The sequence below is a fragment of the Citrus sinensis genome, chromosome 2, assembly GCF_022201045.2.
Source record: "Citrus sinensis cultivar Valencia sweet orange chromosome 2, DVS_A1.0, whole genome shotgun sequence".
Taxonomy (NCBI): Eukaryota; Viridiplantae; Streptophyta; class Magnoliopsida; order Sapindales; family Rutaceae; genus Citrus; species Citrus sinensis.
This window is the reverse complement of record NC_068557.1, coordinates 27,140,015-27,160,395: the sequence shown is the minus strand read 5'-3', so window position 1 is coordinate 27,160,395 and position 20,381 is coordinate 27,140,015. Positions and strand designations below refer to the sequence as shown.

The following is a 20,381-nucleotide window of genomic DNA, read 5'->3' as shown; positions in this document are numbered from 1 at the left end:
AAACAACTTTAATGGTAAAAAAAAAATACTTAAATAACAAAAAATAATAATAATAAGAATGATTTGATTGATTAATTGTCTAAATATTTTGCTGATTTATATACTTTAAAAATAATGTGAATTTATTTTAATTACTTTCTGAAAGTGAACAATTAATGGGGTAGAAATATCCTCCCCCAAAAGTAATCATTCAGGGGGAACAAAAATCATTATATTCTTGTAAAACTCTCTTAAAATTGTGTAAGACATTTCCCTATATTTTCATTAGTTTATTACAAATGCCTCTCTTGGGATAATTCTATATCGATTTTTTAAAACCAGAAACATCAACATGCAAGTAGATCAAATCTCAAGAAAGATTAATGAATTGACCAAACAAGCATAAGAGAATATGCCTTGTGAATCATGCCTCTGTGTTTTTATCCGTACTTACATTTGTATGGAACAAATTTTGCGGTCTACATCCTTTGACTTACAATCTTTCGATGATGATTTAAACATTTAGCTTATGGAATTAATCAAAGATTTAACTATAGGACTGTCTAACTAACTATTAGAGATTAGGTGACATGGATGGTAGTTGTGCAAAGAATATATTACATACACAAAATTGACTTTCATGCACTATACATTAGTATGTTAATTATTAACGTATAAAAAATTGCTAATTGGAATTTTCAACCATGTTAATTACATAGTCCGTAATTGATTGTAGTACAATGTACCTCTTGACGTACAACCACCAAAAGATAATTTAATTAAACCTTTTTTTATTTAATTTTTTGAAAGTAGGACGTTGGACAAACGTAAATGTATTTTTTAACTTCTAGTTTACTTAAAATTTAAATTTGAGTGGTCAGTCAAATAAAATTACTTAAAAACCGCTCGACCAAACTCCTGTTATATAAACAAGCACATTCTTTTTCAAAGTTATAGTTACTGTTTAGGGGATAAAACTAGGGGAGCATAATCAAGATATCACGCACACCTAAACATGCTCTCTTCATTATAAAATAATTACAAAAGGGAATCAGGAGTAGATATCTTGGACGAAGTTTTTTGCCAAGTTTCATTAGATAGCCTATTAAGAGAAAACCTATGTGCGGATTTTTAATGAGGAGACATTTAAATCTAAAAAATCAAGCACTATAATTTTATTTTTTCAGTAAACTCATAAACTAATTTGAGCATTAGAGCGTTAACGCTAGAAAAATTTTCGGTGCCTCTTACTGTTTTTGGTGCTCACGGATCCTCTGCTCATGGTTGTAGCTTGTCCTTAAAGATTGCGATTTTCTTTCATACGAAACAAATTTAATGATGGCACATAAGCTTGATATTTAGTTGCAAACAGACTTGATAAGATTTTGGAATCAATAATAATAATAATTATTACTTTAATTAAAAGATAGCGGATGGGCTAGGCCCAACTTATTTTTTTTTATCCCATATGTTTCTTATTATTCAATTTTTGTAGGGCAGTTAAAGAAAACTGTTTGAAAATTAGTTTGTCGAGCCCGATAATTTTTTTTCCCCTTTAGCCTAATGACAAAAATTCTCTCCTCGCCTTTATGAGTGCCTGTTGTTTTTAAAGATTTTACCAATTCAATCAACTAACACCCACAAATTTTAAGTGATTGATCGATGTCCATTGTAACAATTAAGACAAACTCGACACTCTTATCTATTATTCCATTAACTGGTCTTAGTTCACCAAATAATGTGGCTGATTAGCTAAAATTAAAAAATAACTTAATAGCCACAAGTCAAACAACAGGATGAATATTGCCTCTATGTGTATAATAATAACAACTATTTATATATATCATTCGTTGCTGTCACGAATTGATGTATGAACAAATAGAATTTTTCTCGGGACTTAAACTAATAAATTATTAATTGCTCTAGTATGCCAATCTGTGTCAATTATCTAAGCCCCCACACGTGTGTGTGTTTTTTTTCTCTCCCTCAGAAAGAATATAACATTTTATTCAATAGCTGAATCAACAATAAAACGTAACTAATAACCTTCACTATGTAGCCACCAAACAAGACATTTCCATTTTTTCTTAGCTAAATATTCCTTTTTTTCCCCCTCGTAAATACCACACACAAATCACATTATCCCGTACATTATCCCTTATTCCCCTTTAAAGAAAAAGGAAAATTTATAAAAATCGCCATAAAACTTTTGTGTTTTTCAACTTTAACCCTCTAAAGTTTTTTCTATCATAACTAGCCAAACACTCTATGTTTGGACTACATTACCCTCATCACTTTCATCAAATTTATAAAACCATGCCACTTTTTCAATTCCAGTATAAGTAAATACGGATATTCCTCAACAACTTAACAAACCTTCATCACTCTCAACAAACTTCATCATTCTCGATAAATCAATTGCATAATTGAATATATAATCATCAATGGGAGAGCTTCTTAAAATTAGTTTATGCTCTTACACAATGTAAACCTTTAATCTATTGATTTTATCAACTAAGTTCGAAATAAAAGTGGGTTTTGTTGCAAATATTGTTATTTTTCATTCATAAAATAATGTGATTTGTTAAAGTACTTAGTTTGAGTTGAGAAATGAAGAAAAATTATTGAAAACACAGAAAAATCGGGCAAAAAACAAAGTTCAGAATAAGTGAGACATGCAAGTGGGACAGGTGCATGTCTCACATAAACGCACTGCATTTAGACAATTATCTAAGCCCCCACACATGTGTGTGTTTTTTTTCTCTCCCTCGGAAAGAATATAACATTTTATTCAATAGCTGAATCAACAATAAAACGTAACTAATAAACCTACAATATGTAGCCACCAAACAAGACATTTCCATTTTTTCTTAGCTAAATATTCCTTTTTTTCCCCCTCGTAAATATCACACACAAATCACATTATCCCGTACATTATCCCTTATTCCCCTTTAAAGAAAAATAACAAAGATGGAAGTAAAAATCGTGGAAATTAATACAAGCCTCATACGTGCACGAAACTAATAAGACCAGAGGCAAACACACGCAGGCACAAGCATTACACGCGTCGCAAAAAATGCATTATAAATTCCTTGTGGCATGATGCATCGTGAAGGTAGCGAGCTACACTGAGAGTCAAAAGAGAGATATATTCTGGGCGATTTTAATGCTTTTTACTTAATTTTATTCAATTTTCAATTTAACATGCCGGTGAAGGGAATTGCATAACGTATTGGACAACGATGAAAATCTTGTTTTAATTAATATAGTAAAATATATATGGAAACATTACGGTGGATTCCTTTGATAAAACTTTTTTGAAGTAAATTGGAGCCAGCTATTTGATGTTTTCATCAATTGTAACCAGCTAACAGATCTCCATTTAAAAAAAAAAAAAGAGAGATCATATCAAAATATTTGTATCATATATAACAAAGTTAAAACTATCAATATAGATCATAATGAAAGGATCATCAACAGATGATAATAAAAATGGTGCGCTAATTGTCAACGCTCAACAATGTCGTCATAGCAATTATTATTCAACAAAATCACACGCCCCAGAGCGGCAGAGCCCATTGGATTTTTTGGCTATATAAGCTAGCTAGCCACATTAACTGCTAACTCAAGTCCACAAGTAAAGAAGAAAAAGAAATATCAAAATTTGAAAGTGCCCCCATAAACTGCTCAGTGATCAATGGACACTTCACTTGTCAAACTCATCTCCATTTTCTTCATCATCATCTCCATCTTCATACCCCAAGCTCTTTCACAATCCGATGACGAATGTGGCGAAGACACCAGTTCTTGCAACGACAAATCAGCGGCGTTGCCTCTCAAGATCATAGCCATTGTTACTATCTTAATCACTAGCATGATTGGTGTCTGTTTACCGCTGTTCACACGTTGGATCCCGGCTCTGCACCCTGATAGAAACCTTTTCGTTGTCGTTAAGGCTTTCGCAGCTGGAATTATTCTAGCCACTGGATTCATGCACGTGTTGCCTGATTCATTTGACATGCTTACCTCTAGTTGCTTGAAAGATAATCCTTGGCACAAGTTCCCGTTTTCGGGATTTGTTGCCATGTTGTCTGCCATCGCAACCCTAATGGTGGACTCATTGGCCACCAGTATTTATAGCAAGAAATGCAATTCTGGGGTTATTCCTGAAGCCGGCGAGCGAGACCAAGAGAGAGCCGTGGCGAGCTTTGGACACGTCCATGGCCATGCCCATGGCCTAAGTCCTGATCCAAAAGATGCAGATTCTAACCAGCAACTGCTTCGTTATCGTGTTATCGCCATGGTTAGTCCTTCAATTTGCACTTCGACTTATCGTTCAGACTTGGTTAATGATTTTTCTTAATTTAAGACTTTATTATTTACTAATGCTTCTGCCGTACCGTACCTCATGATGATAGTTTAATTTAATTAAGGGTCAAGTACCAATGATCAACTTTGTTGGAGAAAAAAACTTTGGCACGTTACGTACCTTATGACTGACTATGCATATATAATTAATTACTTTGACTAATTAAAATAATGATGACATCTTGTTTATTTATTTATTTATTTTGGTTTATTAAAATGGTTTAACTGCAGGTATTGGAACTTGGAATTGTTGTTCATTCAATTGTGATAGGACTCTCAGTTGGAGCCACAAACAATACTTGCACCATTAAAGGTCTCATTGCTGCCCTTTGCTTCCATCAAATGTTTGAAGGAATGGGCCTAGGTGGTTGCATTCTTCAGGTATTACACCAAATTCATTAATAATGGTACAAGAGATCATAAAATAACGAATGTTTTTGGTGTTCCTAAAATATTATTTTTTATTTCTTTGGTGTTTAGTATATGGGTGTGTATATTATGATAATTACTTGAATCATACATGTAGTAATGAATGAATGAAAAATGAACAGTGCTAACTGAGCAGCTAAGAGTTTTCTCATAAACCATTATCATATCACTTGTTGAGGCAGTGTGACAAACTAAATTAATCCTCACATGTGGGATGATATGATCAATCTCATTCAATTTCCCATATAAGACTTTCTCTGACCAAATTACATTAATCACGCAGTTTAATATTAATTTTATAGCTTATGAATTGATAAATTCTAAACAAAAGTTTGTTATCATTTAAAATTATCAAATTGCAGGCGGAGTACAAGTTGATGAAGAGGCTTGTAATGGTGTTCTTCTTCTCTGTAACAACTCCATTTGGAATTGCACTTGGGATTGCCTTGTCAAAAACTTACAAAGAGAATAGTCCGAGTTCATTGATCACCGTTGGATTGCTGAACGCTTCATCAGCTGGGCTTTTGATCTACATGGCTTTGGTTGATCTTCTGTCGGCTGATTTTATGGGTCCAAAGTTGCAGGGAAACATCAAACTCCAGGTTAAATCATATGCTGCTGTTCTTTTGGGTGCTGGTGGCATGTCCCTTATGGCTAAATGGGCTTAATTGAATCACTTACCGAACCGAAACAAATAAATTATGCTTATGTTATATATGTTGCTGTTTTTTTCTTTTTTGGTAAGTTCGTGAGATTACAAATCAACCTGTTGTAAAATGCAATGAGTTAATGTTAGTTCTGCGCTCTGCCAATTACCATTGTTTTTCAAGTATTATTTCGTATATAAGTCATTTTTGTTTTGGTAAAGGAAATTATCATTAATAGTTAGAATCGAACTCAAAGCTAACAAATCAATTACTGCAGAAATAAACTTTTCCAGTAACACAATAGAACTACTATTACAAATATTGAACTTAATTAGAATACGTGCTGCTTGATTACAATCCCTGAAGATCTATCTATTTTTTTAAATCATAGGTAGTTTTAAGTATAGACTAACTAAGTGGTCGTCTAAGGCCCCGTATTTTAGGAAAGGCCTCACCGTGATCACCTAAACCGCATAAATTATGAAGACTCTATCTTTTTTTTTTTTTTTGGGTTCCTTAATATATATACTCAAACTAATAGATTTTTTAGATTACTTATGTCACGAAAGCCTATTTTTAGATATTTATCTTTTAATTAAGAAGTTTTATACAAATTATATATTTTATAATCTTCACGTTAAAGAGTTATGATTAATAATATTGTCTAACCATTAACTTATTAATAACTTTTCTAAGAAAAAGATTAAATTATTTATATGTTTTAAAAAAATCTTAAATTTTTAACATTATAAAATTTCTTGTACTCTTCTCTATAAAAAAATAAAAAAATATTACATTTATTGGTTCACTTTTAAGGTTAAAAAAAGGGTTTCCTAAAATAATAGTTTTAAAGGAAGTAAAAAAGATATCTTATTAGCTACTTTTATTTTTTGAAAATTCTTATGTCTTGATGATTGTTGATATTTAAAATATAATTAAAAACTGATTGAATTTTAAGTTCTTTTATATTTCCTTTGGGGTTGAGATTTGTGAAAGTAAGGAGACCTCATAAAAAAATTTCACCTAAGACCTCAGCATTTTGAAACGATCCCTGTTTTAAGTTATGGCTTTGTAAAATTAATCATTATATCTCACTTATAAATCTAAAAATAATAAGGAACATGCTTGGTGTAAAGAAACACGAGAGAAACAATGAAGAAAGGGGTAGAGAGAGAGTGAATAGGTAGAGAGAGAGAGAGGGTAAAATTCTCTCGTCTCTCTCGTGGTTCTCTCTCTCTAGCACTACTCAAATAATAATCTAGGCATGTACTCTACTTTCTTTGGACTAACCAATAATATGCACCAATATGTCCAGCTCAACCATAAGTGGAAACAAACCAGCAGCCTCCACATCTGTAATATCAAGATCGTCAGAATAGACAACAAGATCAGCCCCCTGCCAACATAACCAACCCTCATGATTCCGAACCATATGGCCGCCAGACTAGCCATTCCACGATGAACATCCACACCCGTATCTGTAAAAAGTTTATACCAACCTAGCTACAGTGGAACCCTAGTCTCAGAATTAGAAACAGATAAACAACCATATATAGGAACCCATCTTACACAAGCATCCAAATTTCGATGAGTACAAGCCAAAACACAAGTAGGGGAAGCTTTCGTGACCTAGTATGTGGTACTACTTTCGACTGAGAAATTAAGAATTGAGAGAATGCATCCAAAGTTGCCTAAATATTCCTTAGGTTCTATGACGGTCTTCCTATCATCTCTATGATGCGGCGACCCGTAGACCTGGCTATTGGCATGCCATCAAAAACCCTTAAGCCTTCCAGCTCAATCAGTCCAGGTTGCTCAGACCTGTCCACAGCCTCTCCTAAGTTGAACCCCTTACGTGTATGGGGCAAAGATTCGCTGGACAAGAGAGGCAACCCCTAGAACATGTCTAACGGAGTTAATCCCCTGAGATTCGTGCTCTAGTTTTGTTCTACCCTCTATCCCTATCTTTCTTGGTGTGTGAATACTGGGGGTTTTAAGTACGCTAAGAAGCAAAATGAACGTATAGGTTGGAAAAGTTTCTACACATCCCATAAGCATACAAGACAGCCATGCGAAACTAATTGGGTAAATGGAGAAATTTCCCACACCTACTCGGCATTTGCACATACAAAGAAAGAATGCAAAATAGTCTCATCAAATTCCCCACACAATCTGCGACATGAACTAGGCACCATTCTTTTTTGCTCTTAACAAGAAGAAATTTTAGAATATTTATCAAGTCGGTCATATAATAAAAAAATTATGTTATGACATTTATATATTTATTTTAAAAAATCATTGTGTAAATCGTAGTTTTTTAAAATTTAAATACAAATATTATACATGCATTAATTAATTACATTATTTTTTATGTATTTAAATAAAAAATTTTCTGTACTAAACATGGTTGGAAGTAAGTAATCCAGAGTGGGCAAGTTAAAATCGATTCTTTATATGTTCGAGCCCACAGCTGCAGTGTTCCACTGCTCTCACCCTAATTGGGCCCCTAATGTTTGCTTGCAGTTGGGCTCAAAGAAAGACTTTTTGTCTTATTAGAGTCAAGCTATGGGGGCACCCATGATTGTCCTCATAAAATTACATTTAAGGATAAATAAAAATTAAACACGAAATTTTCTAACAAATTACTTGCACTTATAATTAATTTATTTTTATTGTTTTATGTCCGCAATTTCTATCTAACCACAATAAATTGAAAGAATTTAGAATTATTAATTGTTCTTTTCCTATTTCTTACTGATTAAGAATTTTTATACATAAGTTTGATTTTAAATTATAATTTAAAATATGTGTAATTTAACTTAATGATTGAAGGTCATGAAAATATAAAATGAAAAGAGGTATTTTGAGCATTATATCAAACACATCCAAATTTCTTGAACTGAACCCGTGGAAACCCTAACTCACATTCAGATTGAGAGATTAATTTCTGTAGAAACAAAAATAATATTTTGCATTGCTATAAACTCTTCCAGAGATTATGTCACAGAATTATCCCTGGGCCTAGTTCAACAGGCCTTGAATGCAATTTGTTTCAAGATTATCTTTCGTTGATTAAAAATAAAAAAATAAGACTGAGCGAGCGAGACTTTTTATTCCTTTTTTTTTTTTAACATTACAATAGTTTTAAAAAGAGAGAGAAATTTTGTCAAAATAAATTTTTGCACGCCAAATATTTTACCCAATTTTTTAAAAATAAAATTCAAATAAAAATTCTGTCAGCCAATCATTTAATCTGACGTGAGCCATTCCAGAAGTTGCACATGGGGCTCTTCATTTTCTATTTATTTTAATTTTATAAAGGCGTTTGCTTCTTCTTCTTCTGATTTTTCATATTTCTCTATGGAACTGAGTGCACAAATGTACGTTGTTTTTTTTTTTTTTTTTTAACACAGCAGAAATTATTATATCTTCGCTTGTACTAATAATTACAAATAATGCAATAAAGGAAGTCAAATTCCTCCACCTGTTCTCTGACCAATTGGGTGGGGGTTTGGTAATTGGTTGGACTGATCGGTCATCAGTCAATTTTTTTTTTTGGTAACAATAATATGGATCGTAAAAAAAACATGAAAATCTATTTACAACAAACAAACAATTAATTACGCAACCGCAACCTTATCGACCCTACCAAAAGACTAATTAATTTTCAAAGCTAAAACCAACTAACATATCAAACAAAACTTCACAATTTTTCAATTTATAACTTATTCTAGTAACTTGCACCGATTATACAAAAAATATATATATATATATAGGGTGCGTTTGGGAATGAAGTTGGACAGCTGTAATTTTTAAGTTACAGTACTAAAGTGTTTCGTAAACACTAACTGCTGTAATTTTTAAGTTATGTTGATATAATTTTTCACTTATATAATACAAAATTTATTATATCTTTAATAATTTTATCAAAATTATTATTTAAAATTTATATTTACTATATATTATTAACTTTTGTTTCATAATTACAATTTTTTTTTCATAGCAGCTGTAGCTTAAAAGTTATAGTACCTCAATCTCAAACACACCCATAATTATCCAATAATTTACAGTGTCTTATTTGTGCACCTAATTTTGCCCAATCATACCAACCGGCAACTTCCTAATTTAATTCATTCCTCTCATTATTTATGGACTGATTTCATTAGAAACTCCAATATGGGCCGGTGGAAATTAGTTAACAAAACAATCATTATTATCTCTGAACTATTTTTCTTTTTTTCTTTTTTATTTTTGGTTTATGGTAGGTGTTAATTTGTGGATTTTTTGTGTCCGTGTTTCGTTATCTTATCCTTTTATAAATTAGTTCTCACAAAAAGGGATTTAATTTTAAGTTATTACATTAAAAACTAACATTTTTATTCTGCTTAAATAAGAGATAATCATTGACTCTTTTTCTAATAAATTAATAATAACGATGCACATTAATCACTTGAATTTTGAGTTCGGAGAAGGGGGAACAGGATACTTGCGGCATACATACGACGTACGCACACACAATCAGTGCCTAATTTCAAATAACAAGGAAAATTAATAATAAATTAGGAAAAAGGAGTGCGTAATCATTATTATCTCGTGTTTCAACCCAAGCACAGTCCCCTTATTCAGACTTAATTAGTTCTTTTTTCAATTAAAAAAATGTTTTTTTAAATTTTTATGCGGCGTTGAAAAAGTCAAAGAGAAGACAAAACACCCATGTGCATTGGTTGCTTAAAACCAAAGCTTTATGCTAAGATTCTTCATTAATCTTTCAATGCGATTGTTTTTTTTTTTCCCTTGATTTTATTTAAGGAAAATTATCATTCATATATTTTATATTTATTTTATTATTAAAAATATTATAACACTTTGAGGGTGTATCAATCGTCCACTTTTAGTTGATAAAATGTATCAGCCGACCACCAAACCGTTAGTTGTCGTTTGAAAGTTAACGAAGTTACAGTGAATTGATTATTTTACCCTTAAAAATTATTACTTGTATACCATTAAATTCTCTTTTTATCACTTATATACTCTTAAATTATCACTTGTATCATATGAAAAGATCAAATTACCCTTCTGACGTCATCATACTTAAACGGCAACTAATGATTTGGTGGTCAGCTGATACATTTTGTTAATTTATGGTGGACGATTGATACACTTATAAAGTATTGTAGTATTTTTGATAATGGAGTAAACTAAAAGTATACAAATGATAATTTCCCTTTATTTAAAGTTTAAAAAGAGAAAATTTTGTCTTTGAGATAAGAGAAAAGTGAATAGGTTGACAAGGTTTTTTTACCTTTAAATTCCTCATGAGATATAATTTTGTGAGCATATACGGCACTTAGCAATTCATTTCCCCTAAATAGCATTAAATTTTAGATTCTGAGGGCAAAAAAAAATATGATAAATTTGATAAAAGACACTAATAAAAGAATAAAATCTTGCAATTATTTAATCAAGAGAATAATAAAAAAAAAAAGAATATATACCTTGTAGTAGTCAAGTGGCAATAAAATTACTTGTAAGAAAGAGAGACAAGTGTGAAAGGAAACATGAGTGTGTCAAAGTCAAGGTGGCAGCAGCTGCAAGAACGCCAGCAACGCAAAGCAAAAGAGGTTCCTTTTATCTCACGCCGTTTACAGCAAATGGTAACTGACCATTCGCCCTTTCTCTCTCCACATCGGAATCTTAATCTAATCTTAGTAAAGCAAAAAATGTCAGATTAGTGGTTTTTCTTTAAACTTTTATTCCCACTCTTCTTCAACAGACAACACCTCTCCACATCCACTGGCCTAAAATTCCCTCCAGTCCAGATAGATAAGGACTTACAGTCATGGTATGGAGCCTTCATTTTTTATCTCCAAGTTGATACCTTTTCCATTTTTTTGGTATATTTTCTTCTTATTCTATTTTCTTTAGGAGGGTTTGCTTTTGTGGACAACTTGGGCTTCTTTTGATTGATGAGGAAGTATCAAAGATCCGATTTTTATTGTATTTGAACGCTGTTTATTTTGGTTATTTTTGGGTATCTGGGAATTTTTAGTTGTTTTTCGGTATTTTCTCGGTAAAATTTAGAGTTTTGAATTGATCTGCTTGTGGGTATTTGCTAGATTGTGATTTTAAATTAGCAGCTGAAAGATCAGTGCTTGATGCTGTTGAAATCTGGAAGTTTGTTTCACCAGTTTCTTATTTTTTGTTGTGATTTTCGAGATATAGATGCTGAAAAATGGAACTTTTTGGAATTGATTTGCTGATGGTTTTTGTATAGATTTTGATTAATATCACACCTTGAAGGCTTTTGGAGTTGGCTAGTTGCAGAGGTGTTTGTTGGTTTTCTTGGGGGTAAAAATTGTGTGAGAAATGGAGGATCAAGATATAGTTGTGGATGAATCTTCAGTGAAAATAGTCAGAGAAGTGAGATTAGAAGAAGATGAGGAAGAGTTTAGGAGCTGTTGTGAAGACGATGAAGTATGGAAGGAGACTGAAGATGTGGCGGTGAAGGAAGTAGTGAAGGAGGATCTTGATGAATTTTCAGTGAAGATGTTCTTCAAGGGCATGTCAATAACTGAGGTTGGGGAGTCTGGTTCTGGATTCTCTGGAATTGGTGTGGTCATGGAGAGATCATTTAATATTCCCATTATGCAAGTGCAAAAGAAGCTTGATTTCTTTGTGGAGGAATCTGTGGCTGATTATTTAGCTCTAATGGATGGTCTTATCACAGCAGTGCAGAATAAAATCCGCTGTGTGTATGCTTTTACGGATTCTGAGTTGTTGTATGATCAGGTTTGTTCCGTTTCAGAAGATATGTCTTTGAGTTATAATTATTGCAGCAGTAACTTCACTTCATGATGCTAAGTCTTTGTCTAAGCCCTTCAGATTGTCGAAATTGATTGTAATCTATTCTTCATTTTACCACATCAAATAAGCTTTTATGGATTCTGAGTTTTTGTATGATCAGGTTTGTTCCGTTTCAGAAGATTTGTCTTTGAGTTATAATTATTGCAGCAGTAACTTCACTTCATGATGCTAAGTCTTTGTCTAAGCCCTTCAGATTGTCGAAATTGATTGTAATCTATTTTTCATTTTACCACATCAAATAAGCTTTTATGGATTCTGAGTTGTTGTATGATCAGGTTTGATCCGTTTCAGAAGATTTGTCTTTGAGTTATAATTATTGCAGCAGTAACTTCACTTCATGATGCTAAGTCTTTGTCTAAGCCCTTCAGATTGTCGAAATTGATTGTAATCTATTTTTCATTTTACCACATCAAATAAGCTTATTTGCACTTCTATAAATGCTTTTTCCACTCGCAAACCTTGTATTATTGTCTCTTGAAAATTGTTTGGATTCAAGGTCAATATCTTTGCTCACATCTTGCATTTTTAGCCTGTAAACTTGTCATAGTTCTCACATTTTGTAACAGTGAAAAAAAAAATTGACTATTATGATGAATTCTTTGTAAATAGCTCTCATTGAATCTATTAAATATAATGTATTGAATGCTAGCTTTAATATGTGAATTTTATGTAGATTACACGTGAGGAAAAACTTGACATTCCGCTTTTGGTAGCACTGAGACAAAGAATCTTAGAATATACCAGTAATCTTGAAGCTTTTGTCTTAAAGCTCGTTCCCAGCATTGAGCTTGAGAGGCCATTGAGATTAGCTCAAATAGCAGTCGGTATTGTCTCTTCTCCGTCCCAGGGTGATAAATCACCGGAAAACTGTTCTATCTGCTGTGAGGACAAGCCTTATCCAATGATGATCACAATGAAATGTTCCCACAAGTTCTGTTCGCATTGTATGAGAACCTATATTGATGGGAAAGTGCAGTCATCTCAGGTTCCAATCAGATGTCCTCAGTTGAGATGTAAATATTTCATTTCCACTGTAGAGTGCAAATCGTTTCTGCCACTCAGTTCATATGAATCATTGGAGACAGCCCTTGCAGAAGCAAATATCCTCCACTCAGATAGAATCTACTGCCCCTTTCCTAATTGTTCTGTCCTGCTTGATCCTCGTGAATGTTTGTCAGCTAGGGCAAGTTCATCAAGTCAGTCTGATAGTAGCTGTGTTGAGTGCCCAGTTTGTGAAAGATTTATCTGTGTGGAATGTGGGGTTCCTTGGCATTCTTCATTGAGCTGTGAAGAGTACCAGAATCTCCCTTTGGAGGAGAGAGATGCAGGGGACATAACCTTGCATCGGTTGGCACAAAACAAAAGGTGGAGGCGTTGCCAGCAGTGCCGCAGGATGATTGAGCTCACTCATGGTTGCTATCACATGACCTGCTGGTAAGATATTTCACTTCCGTCATGGATAATTTTATTTTATTTTTTAAATTAAAAAGATGGTAGATCCATAGATGGGTTAGAAAGTTGGTAAACCTCTTTCTCTTAATCGGCCACAAATCAGTTAGATTGCCTCTAGGAGTTTGAAAAACTGGTTGACTCAATCATCTGATTTCTAGTTTTTTTTTTAATGTTAAATGTAAAAGCGTGGTGTTCTGGTTGGAAGCAGCATGCATGGAAAGTAAGGTGCTTATGACTCCTCTCAAATTAAAGAATTTGCCCTTTAGGATTTTGAGGTCTTAGAAGTTGTTAGGTCCAAGAACTTTGAGTCTAATGAAATTTGATAGGTTAGTATATGTCAAACAGTTATGTAGTCAGACTGGTTTTTGATAAGAGGCTTGTAGTGAGACCAATGACATGGCTTCGGTTTCCTATTTAAGAATATTGGTGGTAATGGCTATTGTGGTGATGAAATCTTCTGTCAATGACAGCGTTTAGGACATTGGTGTTAGTGTTGTTAGGTCTGTCAGTGAGCATACAGTTGTGATTAATAACAATTTGTTTGCTTGAAATGGAGCTTTTGAAGACAATTACATTGTTGCTTATATCATTAAGTAACTTTTCTAGTTCTTTCCATTTTACAGTGTCTGTTTGGTTAGTTTCGAAGGTTTGATGTCTCGTATATGCCATGGGTATTTGATGCTCTAATATTTATCAATAAAGATGTTGCAAGTGATAATGAGGATACTGCACATAAGATTAGAGGGTGGATGAAGTTGGGAACTGCATTGGGTTATGTTCAAATTTTAAAGTGCTGGACTTATAAATGGAAAATTTATGTTCAGCTATTAGGGAGGAACAATCTAGAACTGCAGTTGAACCAAACAAGATGGATAGGGCAGCGTCATTAGAAAACTTGGAATAAATAATGAGGTTTTGTTGAATTTAGCTGATTGGATAAGGAAAAGCTTTGTTGCTTCACAATTTTGAGTTTTATAACCATTTGATAAAGATGCAATTGGAAAGATCCATAACCCCACAAGAGGAATGGAAGATCCTCTGACTAGTGAAATTATAGTGTGGTCACCACTTCTATTCTGTACTTTCATATGGGCTCCTTGTTGGAATGATTTACTTTTACCCAAAATTATAATTATAGTGAATTCTTACTAGATAGGTTTTTACTAAGAGTCTGCTGTATTCTGTCGCTTGTGAATGGGCTACGTTTGTATTTTGGTCTCTTCCTCTGCCTCTTCTCTTTTTCACACACAGATGCACTAATTTGAGTTTCATCTGCTACATGATGATCTTATTTGGGTAGTGATAGATTGGAAAAAGTTATTGGTTTTTTTGTCCGTGGAACTTGAATTTAGTTAACAGTGCAAAATTTGTACAAAATCAAATATGTGAGATGGGAAAAGAAAATTTATTCAAGTTTTTCTTAAATATCTTATGCAATAATATAGGATGATAGTTTCTGATTGTGATATCCATCAATTACAGCTAATCGGCTTTGGTTGGTTAGAACTGAAGCATTGCTAGGAAGACAAGCAACAACTAGCTGTTGGATGAATTTTAATTGTTTCCTGCACATGTTGTCCAAATGTGAAATAGTCTCTGGCAATCGGTATATGTTTGTAATAGTAAATAATAACAGGTCAAATTTAACTTGATTTAACTGCAGAGTCCATAGTTTTTAAACCCAAATGTACTCTCATGTTTGATTTCCAGGTGTGGACATGAGTTCTGCTATTCTTGTGGTGCTGAATATAGAGACGGCCAACAGACCTGCCAATGTGCCTTTTGGGATGAAGACAATTCAGAAGAGTTGACCCAATCTGTCCATGAATCAGAACAATCAGCTTGGGAAACTTTCAATTCTCTCCCCATGATTATGGATGCTTACTCAGACCAAGAAAGATCACAGCTGGCGCTAATCCAAAGATTCCTTGCTGGCGGTTTCAGTCTTAGTGATCATCATCCTTACCAATCACCACCCCGCTGTACAGACTCTTATGGAGATGCAATGAAGGATCTTCATCAACTTCCTTGGCTTGAAAGGTTCGTCTCTGTGATAAGTGATACCTACTATGAAGATTATATGCAGTGAAGCAGATAAAAGATTACTCTGAAATCACATGAACATAAGTTGATGAGCGCTACCGAGAATGCTTTTTAGAGGAGGTCGGAGAGCTTCTCGCTCTTTCACTCCCATTTTTCCTTACACGGGCATGTAAAAATGGATGCTCTTTCTTACCATGTTATCTTAGTCATTAGCTGCTGAAAAAATTGTGGCTCTGGAAGGTCCTTGCATAAGATGGAAGGATAAGCATCCACTCTTGATGGCTGCTTTCATCTTGAAAGTAAAAAAGAAAAAAAGATAGAAACATTATGTCATTGAGTTGATAAAAGAAAAGTCAATCAAACCTTTTCATTTTCCTATTCTCTCTTTTTTTCTTTGCTGAGTAAGTAAGGAATGCTTTGAAATATTTTACTGAATCTAAGGGTGGCATTTCTCATTTAGAAATAAGTGGTTACATTAAAGTTGAACGATGGGAGGAAATTGCCTTAGAAAGTAGTCTTCATGTGCATTATTGCCGACATCTCAGGCTTGATCTTAGGCATTTTATGATGAGAGTCAACCAGTCTCAGCCATGTTTTCAGGCTCTTAAGGCAGCATGTGCCTTCGACCGGAAGGCTTCCTTAGAAAAACAAGGCTAGAGCATTTCTGGAACCCTATCTGCTGAGCCATTGTGGGCTGACTCATCTAAGTTTATGTGAGGCGACTTCAATTAAGTACAACAGACTTACCACATCATGTGTACTAATTACAATCATAATGGATGGATATTACGAAATTAAAGGAGAAAATTTGAAACAAGTGTCACGATTTTAATTATTAGATCCCATCAAAACTGTACCATCTAATAATTCCTCTGCCTTTAGTTTTTTTTTCTAACTGACCATTATAACTAAATTTATAACTCATATTATATGAGATCTATTATTAATATTTATAATTAGACTATCACTCAAATTCTCATAAAATATTGCCTAAATTTGTATTCTCTCTAATATCCAAAAAATGTTTACTCCACTTCCAATCAAAACAGTAAGGGGGGAGACTAACTTTCACTCAAATAAATGAGGAAGAACTCAAGCCCCCACCATACTTTTGTAAGGCTTGAACTGCCCTCACCAACCACTCTACCTTCAGTTCAACTCTAGAAAATTACAATAAAAACAGCAAGATAAAAAAAAAAAGATAACAAATTGCTTAGCAGGAACACCGGGGTAACCGGTAAATTTCTTCTATTGCCTACACCCTGTTCCCGAAAACCATAAGTACAGGTGGTGAAGTCATCTAGTCAGGTGTTGCCAAGTTGCAATAAGTAGAAGATGTAACTTAGGGGCTCTCTTTCCAACAAAGTCAGGACCACAAATGGAGACGTTGATGCCTTGATTGTTCTTGAGGAAACAAAGTGGAGGACCTCACTCTTTTTCCCGCCTGTTTGATCCTTGAATTGCGGCAATCACAAATAGAATCGACAAACAACCAGCTGTTCAGGAAGCTTTACTTTGACCAAACTTTAAAAGATGGCATCACACAATCATTAGGCAGCAAGCAAACCTGGAAATTTACATATGAAGCTGGTTTGGTATAGCTTGATGATTAAGCACAGAAATGAGTATTTCATCGTTATTAGTTCTTGGTAACTTTACGTTCTACAGAGTATATTCTTCCCAAAAGCTGCAGTAATACCCGCAATATGTACGACTCCTTGAAAATCATGGTGACAATTCAAGAACATTCACAACTTAATGGAAGGAATTCAGCTATGGAATTGGAAGGGATTGTATATAACGAATTCCAATAAAATAAACAAATTAATGAATAAATAAACTCTCCAACATGAGGGTTTATATGAACATGTGATATGAACAAAATGAGAAAAGTTTCAAAACTGCAAAATATAATAACTGTACCGATTTCTGTATGGCACTGTATTACCGATTTTCTTTACAAAAATTTCCTTCAAGCTAACTTGGCCCAAGTTGGATCAGTACTGTAATATCTTCAGCTAAACTGGAAAGCTGCTGCATTCAGGAACTGCAAGTCATGACTCTGAACACGAGATTGCATTAGAACCATAACTGATGGCTCGAAGGCTTGAATCGGACATATTTGTCATCCATCTCCTAGCACCATTTGATTCTCCTAATATATTATAAGCATAAGAAGGCCATCTTATATCCACACCACATGAGCTATTAACTCCCATTCTCATCATCCTTTGTGTTCTCTCAAGAACTATAAGATTTGAAAATGTGGAGAAACTGTTGCCCACAAAGACGTCAGCCCTTAGGCACACTTCATAGTCTATTGCTGACTGAATGAGATACGGATACATACCGTAAATTCCATCGACACCCAATTTCTTCTTCTCAACAGGATGCAAGCCTTCTTTCCAACCACTCAATATAGAAGAATCTTTAAGGAGGCTATCAGCCACTGCAAGGTAAAGAACAGTTGGAGTTTTCGGACCCACAATGTTTCCGACTCTCTCCACAATCTCCTCCTTGCTACTACAAATCTGGCTTATGTTTGATCGTTGCTCCAACTTCTTACAATGAATCATCCAGTCTATCTCTATCCTCATGTGAACTGCAACATAAGGAATCTGCTGTGCTGAGGAATCTTTAGAGTCTGCGCCATTTTGTGAAGACTCGGCATTGCTTCTAATGTCTCTTCCTACCTCTCTAATCTTAGACACAACTTTATCAGCTTCTTTTGCTATTTCATCAACTAAAACCAAGCATTCAAATATCCTTGCATAGTCCTTAACAGGCCAATGATCGTGCCACAAAAATGGATTCTTTCCAACCACCCGAATCACTTCATACCCATCAATTGAATCCTCTGTGGACTCAATCAACTGATCCATATCTCTCTCAGCAGTCCATTTCCTTCCACTTCCCTTCTGAAGCTCAAAAACATTAGTTCGATTCAAAACATCAGAATAACGACCCAATTGAACAAACCCACTACAGAGAGAATTAAACCTTTGAAATTGGAACACCTTATCGAAGGAAATTGGCTGCAACAGATCAACTTCCTTGTAAAACAATGAAGCGCTTAAGCTAGGCATCAAAAGAGTACGGTTTAGCAATCTAGCAGTCAAACAAGCCCTTGCAAATGCAATCTTTTGATTGTTTAGTCCCCATACAATTTGAGGAACCTCTAAGAACTTATCTTTACGAATTCCAAAATCAGAATCCGTAGACAAATATCGAGTTTGGATAAATTCAACGTTCTTCGGTTCAATCCCAACAAATCCAAAGAAGGAAGGCAGCCATGCAATTCGCACAAACAGAGCAACAACAACCAAAACAAGACATTTGCATGTCAAAGAACCCAAATTTGGGTGAGAGCAAAACAATCTTGAACTTTTACAACTAAATAACAAATCCATTCAGATATTTCCAACCCAAACACAGTTTACGGCTTTTCCATAACAACTATGTGCTCAAAAGATCCGATTCAGTCAGAAGAAAAGCTTGCACATACCCAGAAATTTAAGCACTTGCCGAAAATCCAATAAGTAACACAAGATTCAGTCCAAAGATATCGACCAAACTTGAAAATCTGCACGATTGATAAAAATCAAGTGATAATCGATAATGGTGCCAAAAAAGAAAAAAAGAAGCGTTAAACTAAGGGTTCATACAATTTAATATTTATACATGACATGCAAAGAACAAATAAAGACCGTAAATTGAAATTCATATAATAAAAAAAAAAAATAGAAGTAAACAAAGCCTAGACCTTTTGCTTGAATACAATTCTCACAAGGAAAAAGGAGATAATCCAAAAGAAAGCGTCTAGTTTTTGAAGAGGAAGAGGTGCATTTTGAATCACTGACAGCAGGGAAAGTGATTCCACAAAGCAATACACAAATATTGGGAAATGGACCAAAATGGGGTTATGCTAAAAGGAATCAGCGTTCAGAGGATGACCCCAGAAAGCAAAAAAACGAGAAGCTGATGAGTGATGATCGTGTGCAGCAGGAGAAAAGCGACCTGAATTCACGTAAGCCAAAAGCCAAATCCAAACCAAACCAACCAACCTTGCATAATCATGACAACCAAGAAAAGCTAAAGCCAATGTAAATAACAAAATGCGTGTTAAACAAATAATAGATGAAAGCTACTTGTCCACATTATTATATTTTAATAACATAAATTGCAGGGAGAAGTAGGAGGGAAACAAAATCGAAAGTAATAGGGGTAAGAAATTTTGATTTTGTTAAAAATGGGGTTTCACTAAATAAATGAAGCCAAAAGAGGAAGTGAAATGTGTGTCAGGACTGTCAGATGGCCAGGGGAAATCAAAATCAAATGAAAGGACAAATTTTAGATTTCATTCACCAGACTCACGTCTGTGTCACAGTGCCCCCACCCACCACTCTATTTTGTGATTGTGAACTGTTTTTCTCTTGAAAATAACCCAAATTTGAGTCCTATATAATCTTAATTTATTTATTAATCTCTACTAATTTCCATTATTTTTGTTCTTCATGTATTTTTTTTAAAAAAATACAGCAAATAAATTAATTTTTTTTATTTAGAGTGCAATCGTTTAACAATAATTCTCTAAATCAG

At 34.0% G+C, this 20,381-nt stretch overlaps 3 protein-coding genes across 6 annotated transcripts; 2 read left to right on the top strand and 1 right to left on the bottom strand.

Annotated features, from left to right (window-relative positions):
- The first annotated feature begins 3,469 nt into the window (after positions 1–3,469).
- On the top strand, positions 3,470–5,597 carry LOC102618469 (probable zinc transporter 10). The gene is made up of 3 exons (XM_006468367.4): positions 3,470–4,282; positions 4,579–4,728; positions 5,139–5,597. The coding sequence occupies exons 1-3, from the start codon at positions 3,677–3,679 to the stop codon at positions 5,442–5,444; spliced, it is 1,062 nt and encodes a 353-aa protein (XP_006468430.2). The 5' UTR covers positions 3,470–3,676; the 3' UTR covers positions 5,445–5,597.
- Positions 5,598–11,083: 5,486 nt separating this feature from the next.
- Positions 11,084–16,160, top strand: LOC102618748 (E3 ubiquitin-protein ligase RSL1). 4 transcript variants are annotated; one of them, XM_006468368.4, is made up of 4 exons: positions 11,084–11,265; positions 11,698–12,212; positions 12,961–13,721; positions 15,450–16,160. In XM_006468368.4, exons 2-4 carry the CDS (start codon positions 11,790–11,792, stop codon positions 15,826–15,828), a joined length of 1,563 nt encoding a protein of 520 aa, XP_006468431.2. In that variant the 5' UTR covers positions 11,084–11,265; positions 11,698–11,789; the 3' UTR covers positions 15,829–16,160. The 4 variants fall into 4 exon arrangements, with proteins under 4 accessions (XP_006468431.2, XP_006468432.2, XP_024950506.2 ...); XM_006468369.4 differs by having other exon boundaries at positions 11,349–12,212; XM_025094738.2 differs by having other exon boundaries at positions 11,084–11,317.
- Positions 16,161–17,541: 1,381 nt separating this feature from the next.
- LOC102619261 (O-fucosyltransferase 23) lies at positions 17,542–20,119 on the bottom strand. The gene is made up of 2 exons (XM_006468370.4): positions 19,546–20,119; positions 17,542–19,365 (listed from the first exon to the last, which is right to left on the bottom strand). The coding sequence occupies exon 2, from the start codon at positions 19,190–19,192 to the stop codon at positions 17,837–17,839; it is 1,356 nt and encodes a 451-aa protein (XP_006468433.2). The 5' UTR covers positions 19,193–19,365; positions 19,546–20,119; the 3' UTR covers positions 17,542–17,836.
- Positions 20,120–20,381: the final 262 nt, after the last annotated feature.

Bases quoted from the DNA above. Each gene is read 5' to 3' on its own strand.
- LOC102618469 (XM_006468367.4), top strand. From the start codon at position 3,677: ATGGACACTTCACTTGTCAAACTCATCTCCATTTTCTTCATCATCATC. The intron at 4,283-4,578 runs GTTAGTCCTTCA...GTTTAACTGCAG, and splicing joins GTTATCGTGTTATCGCCATG to GTATTGGAACTTGGAATTGT. The intron at 4,729-5,138 runs GTATTACACCAA...ATCAAATTGCAG, and splicing joins TAGGTGGTTGCATTCTTCAG to GCGGAGTACAAGTTGATGAA.
- LOC102619261 (XM_006468370.4), bottom strand. From the start codon at position 19,192: ATGGATTTGTTATTTAGTTGTAAAAGTTCAAGATTGTTTTGCTCTCAC.
- LOC102618748 (XM_006468368.4), top strand. From the start codon at position 11,790: ATGGAGGATCAAGATATAGTTGTGGATGAATCTTCAGTGAAAATAGTC. The intron at 12,213-12,960 runs GTTTGTTCCGTT...AATTTTATGTAG, and splicing joins CTGAGTTGTTGTATGATCAG to ATTACACGTGAGGAAAAACT. The intron at 13,722-15,449 runs GTAAGATATTTC...TTTGATTTCCAG, and splicing joins TGCTATCACATGACCTGCTG to GTGTGGACATGAGTTCTGCT.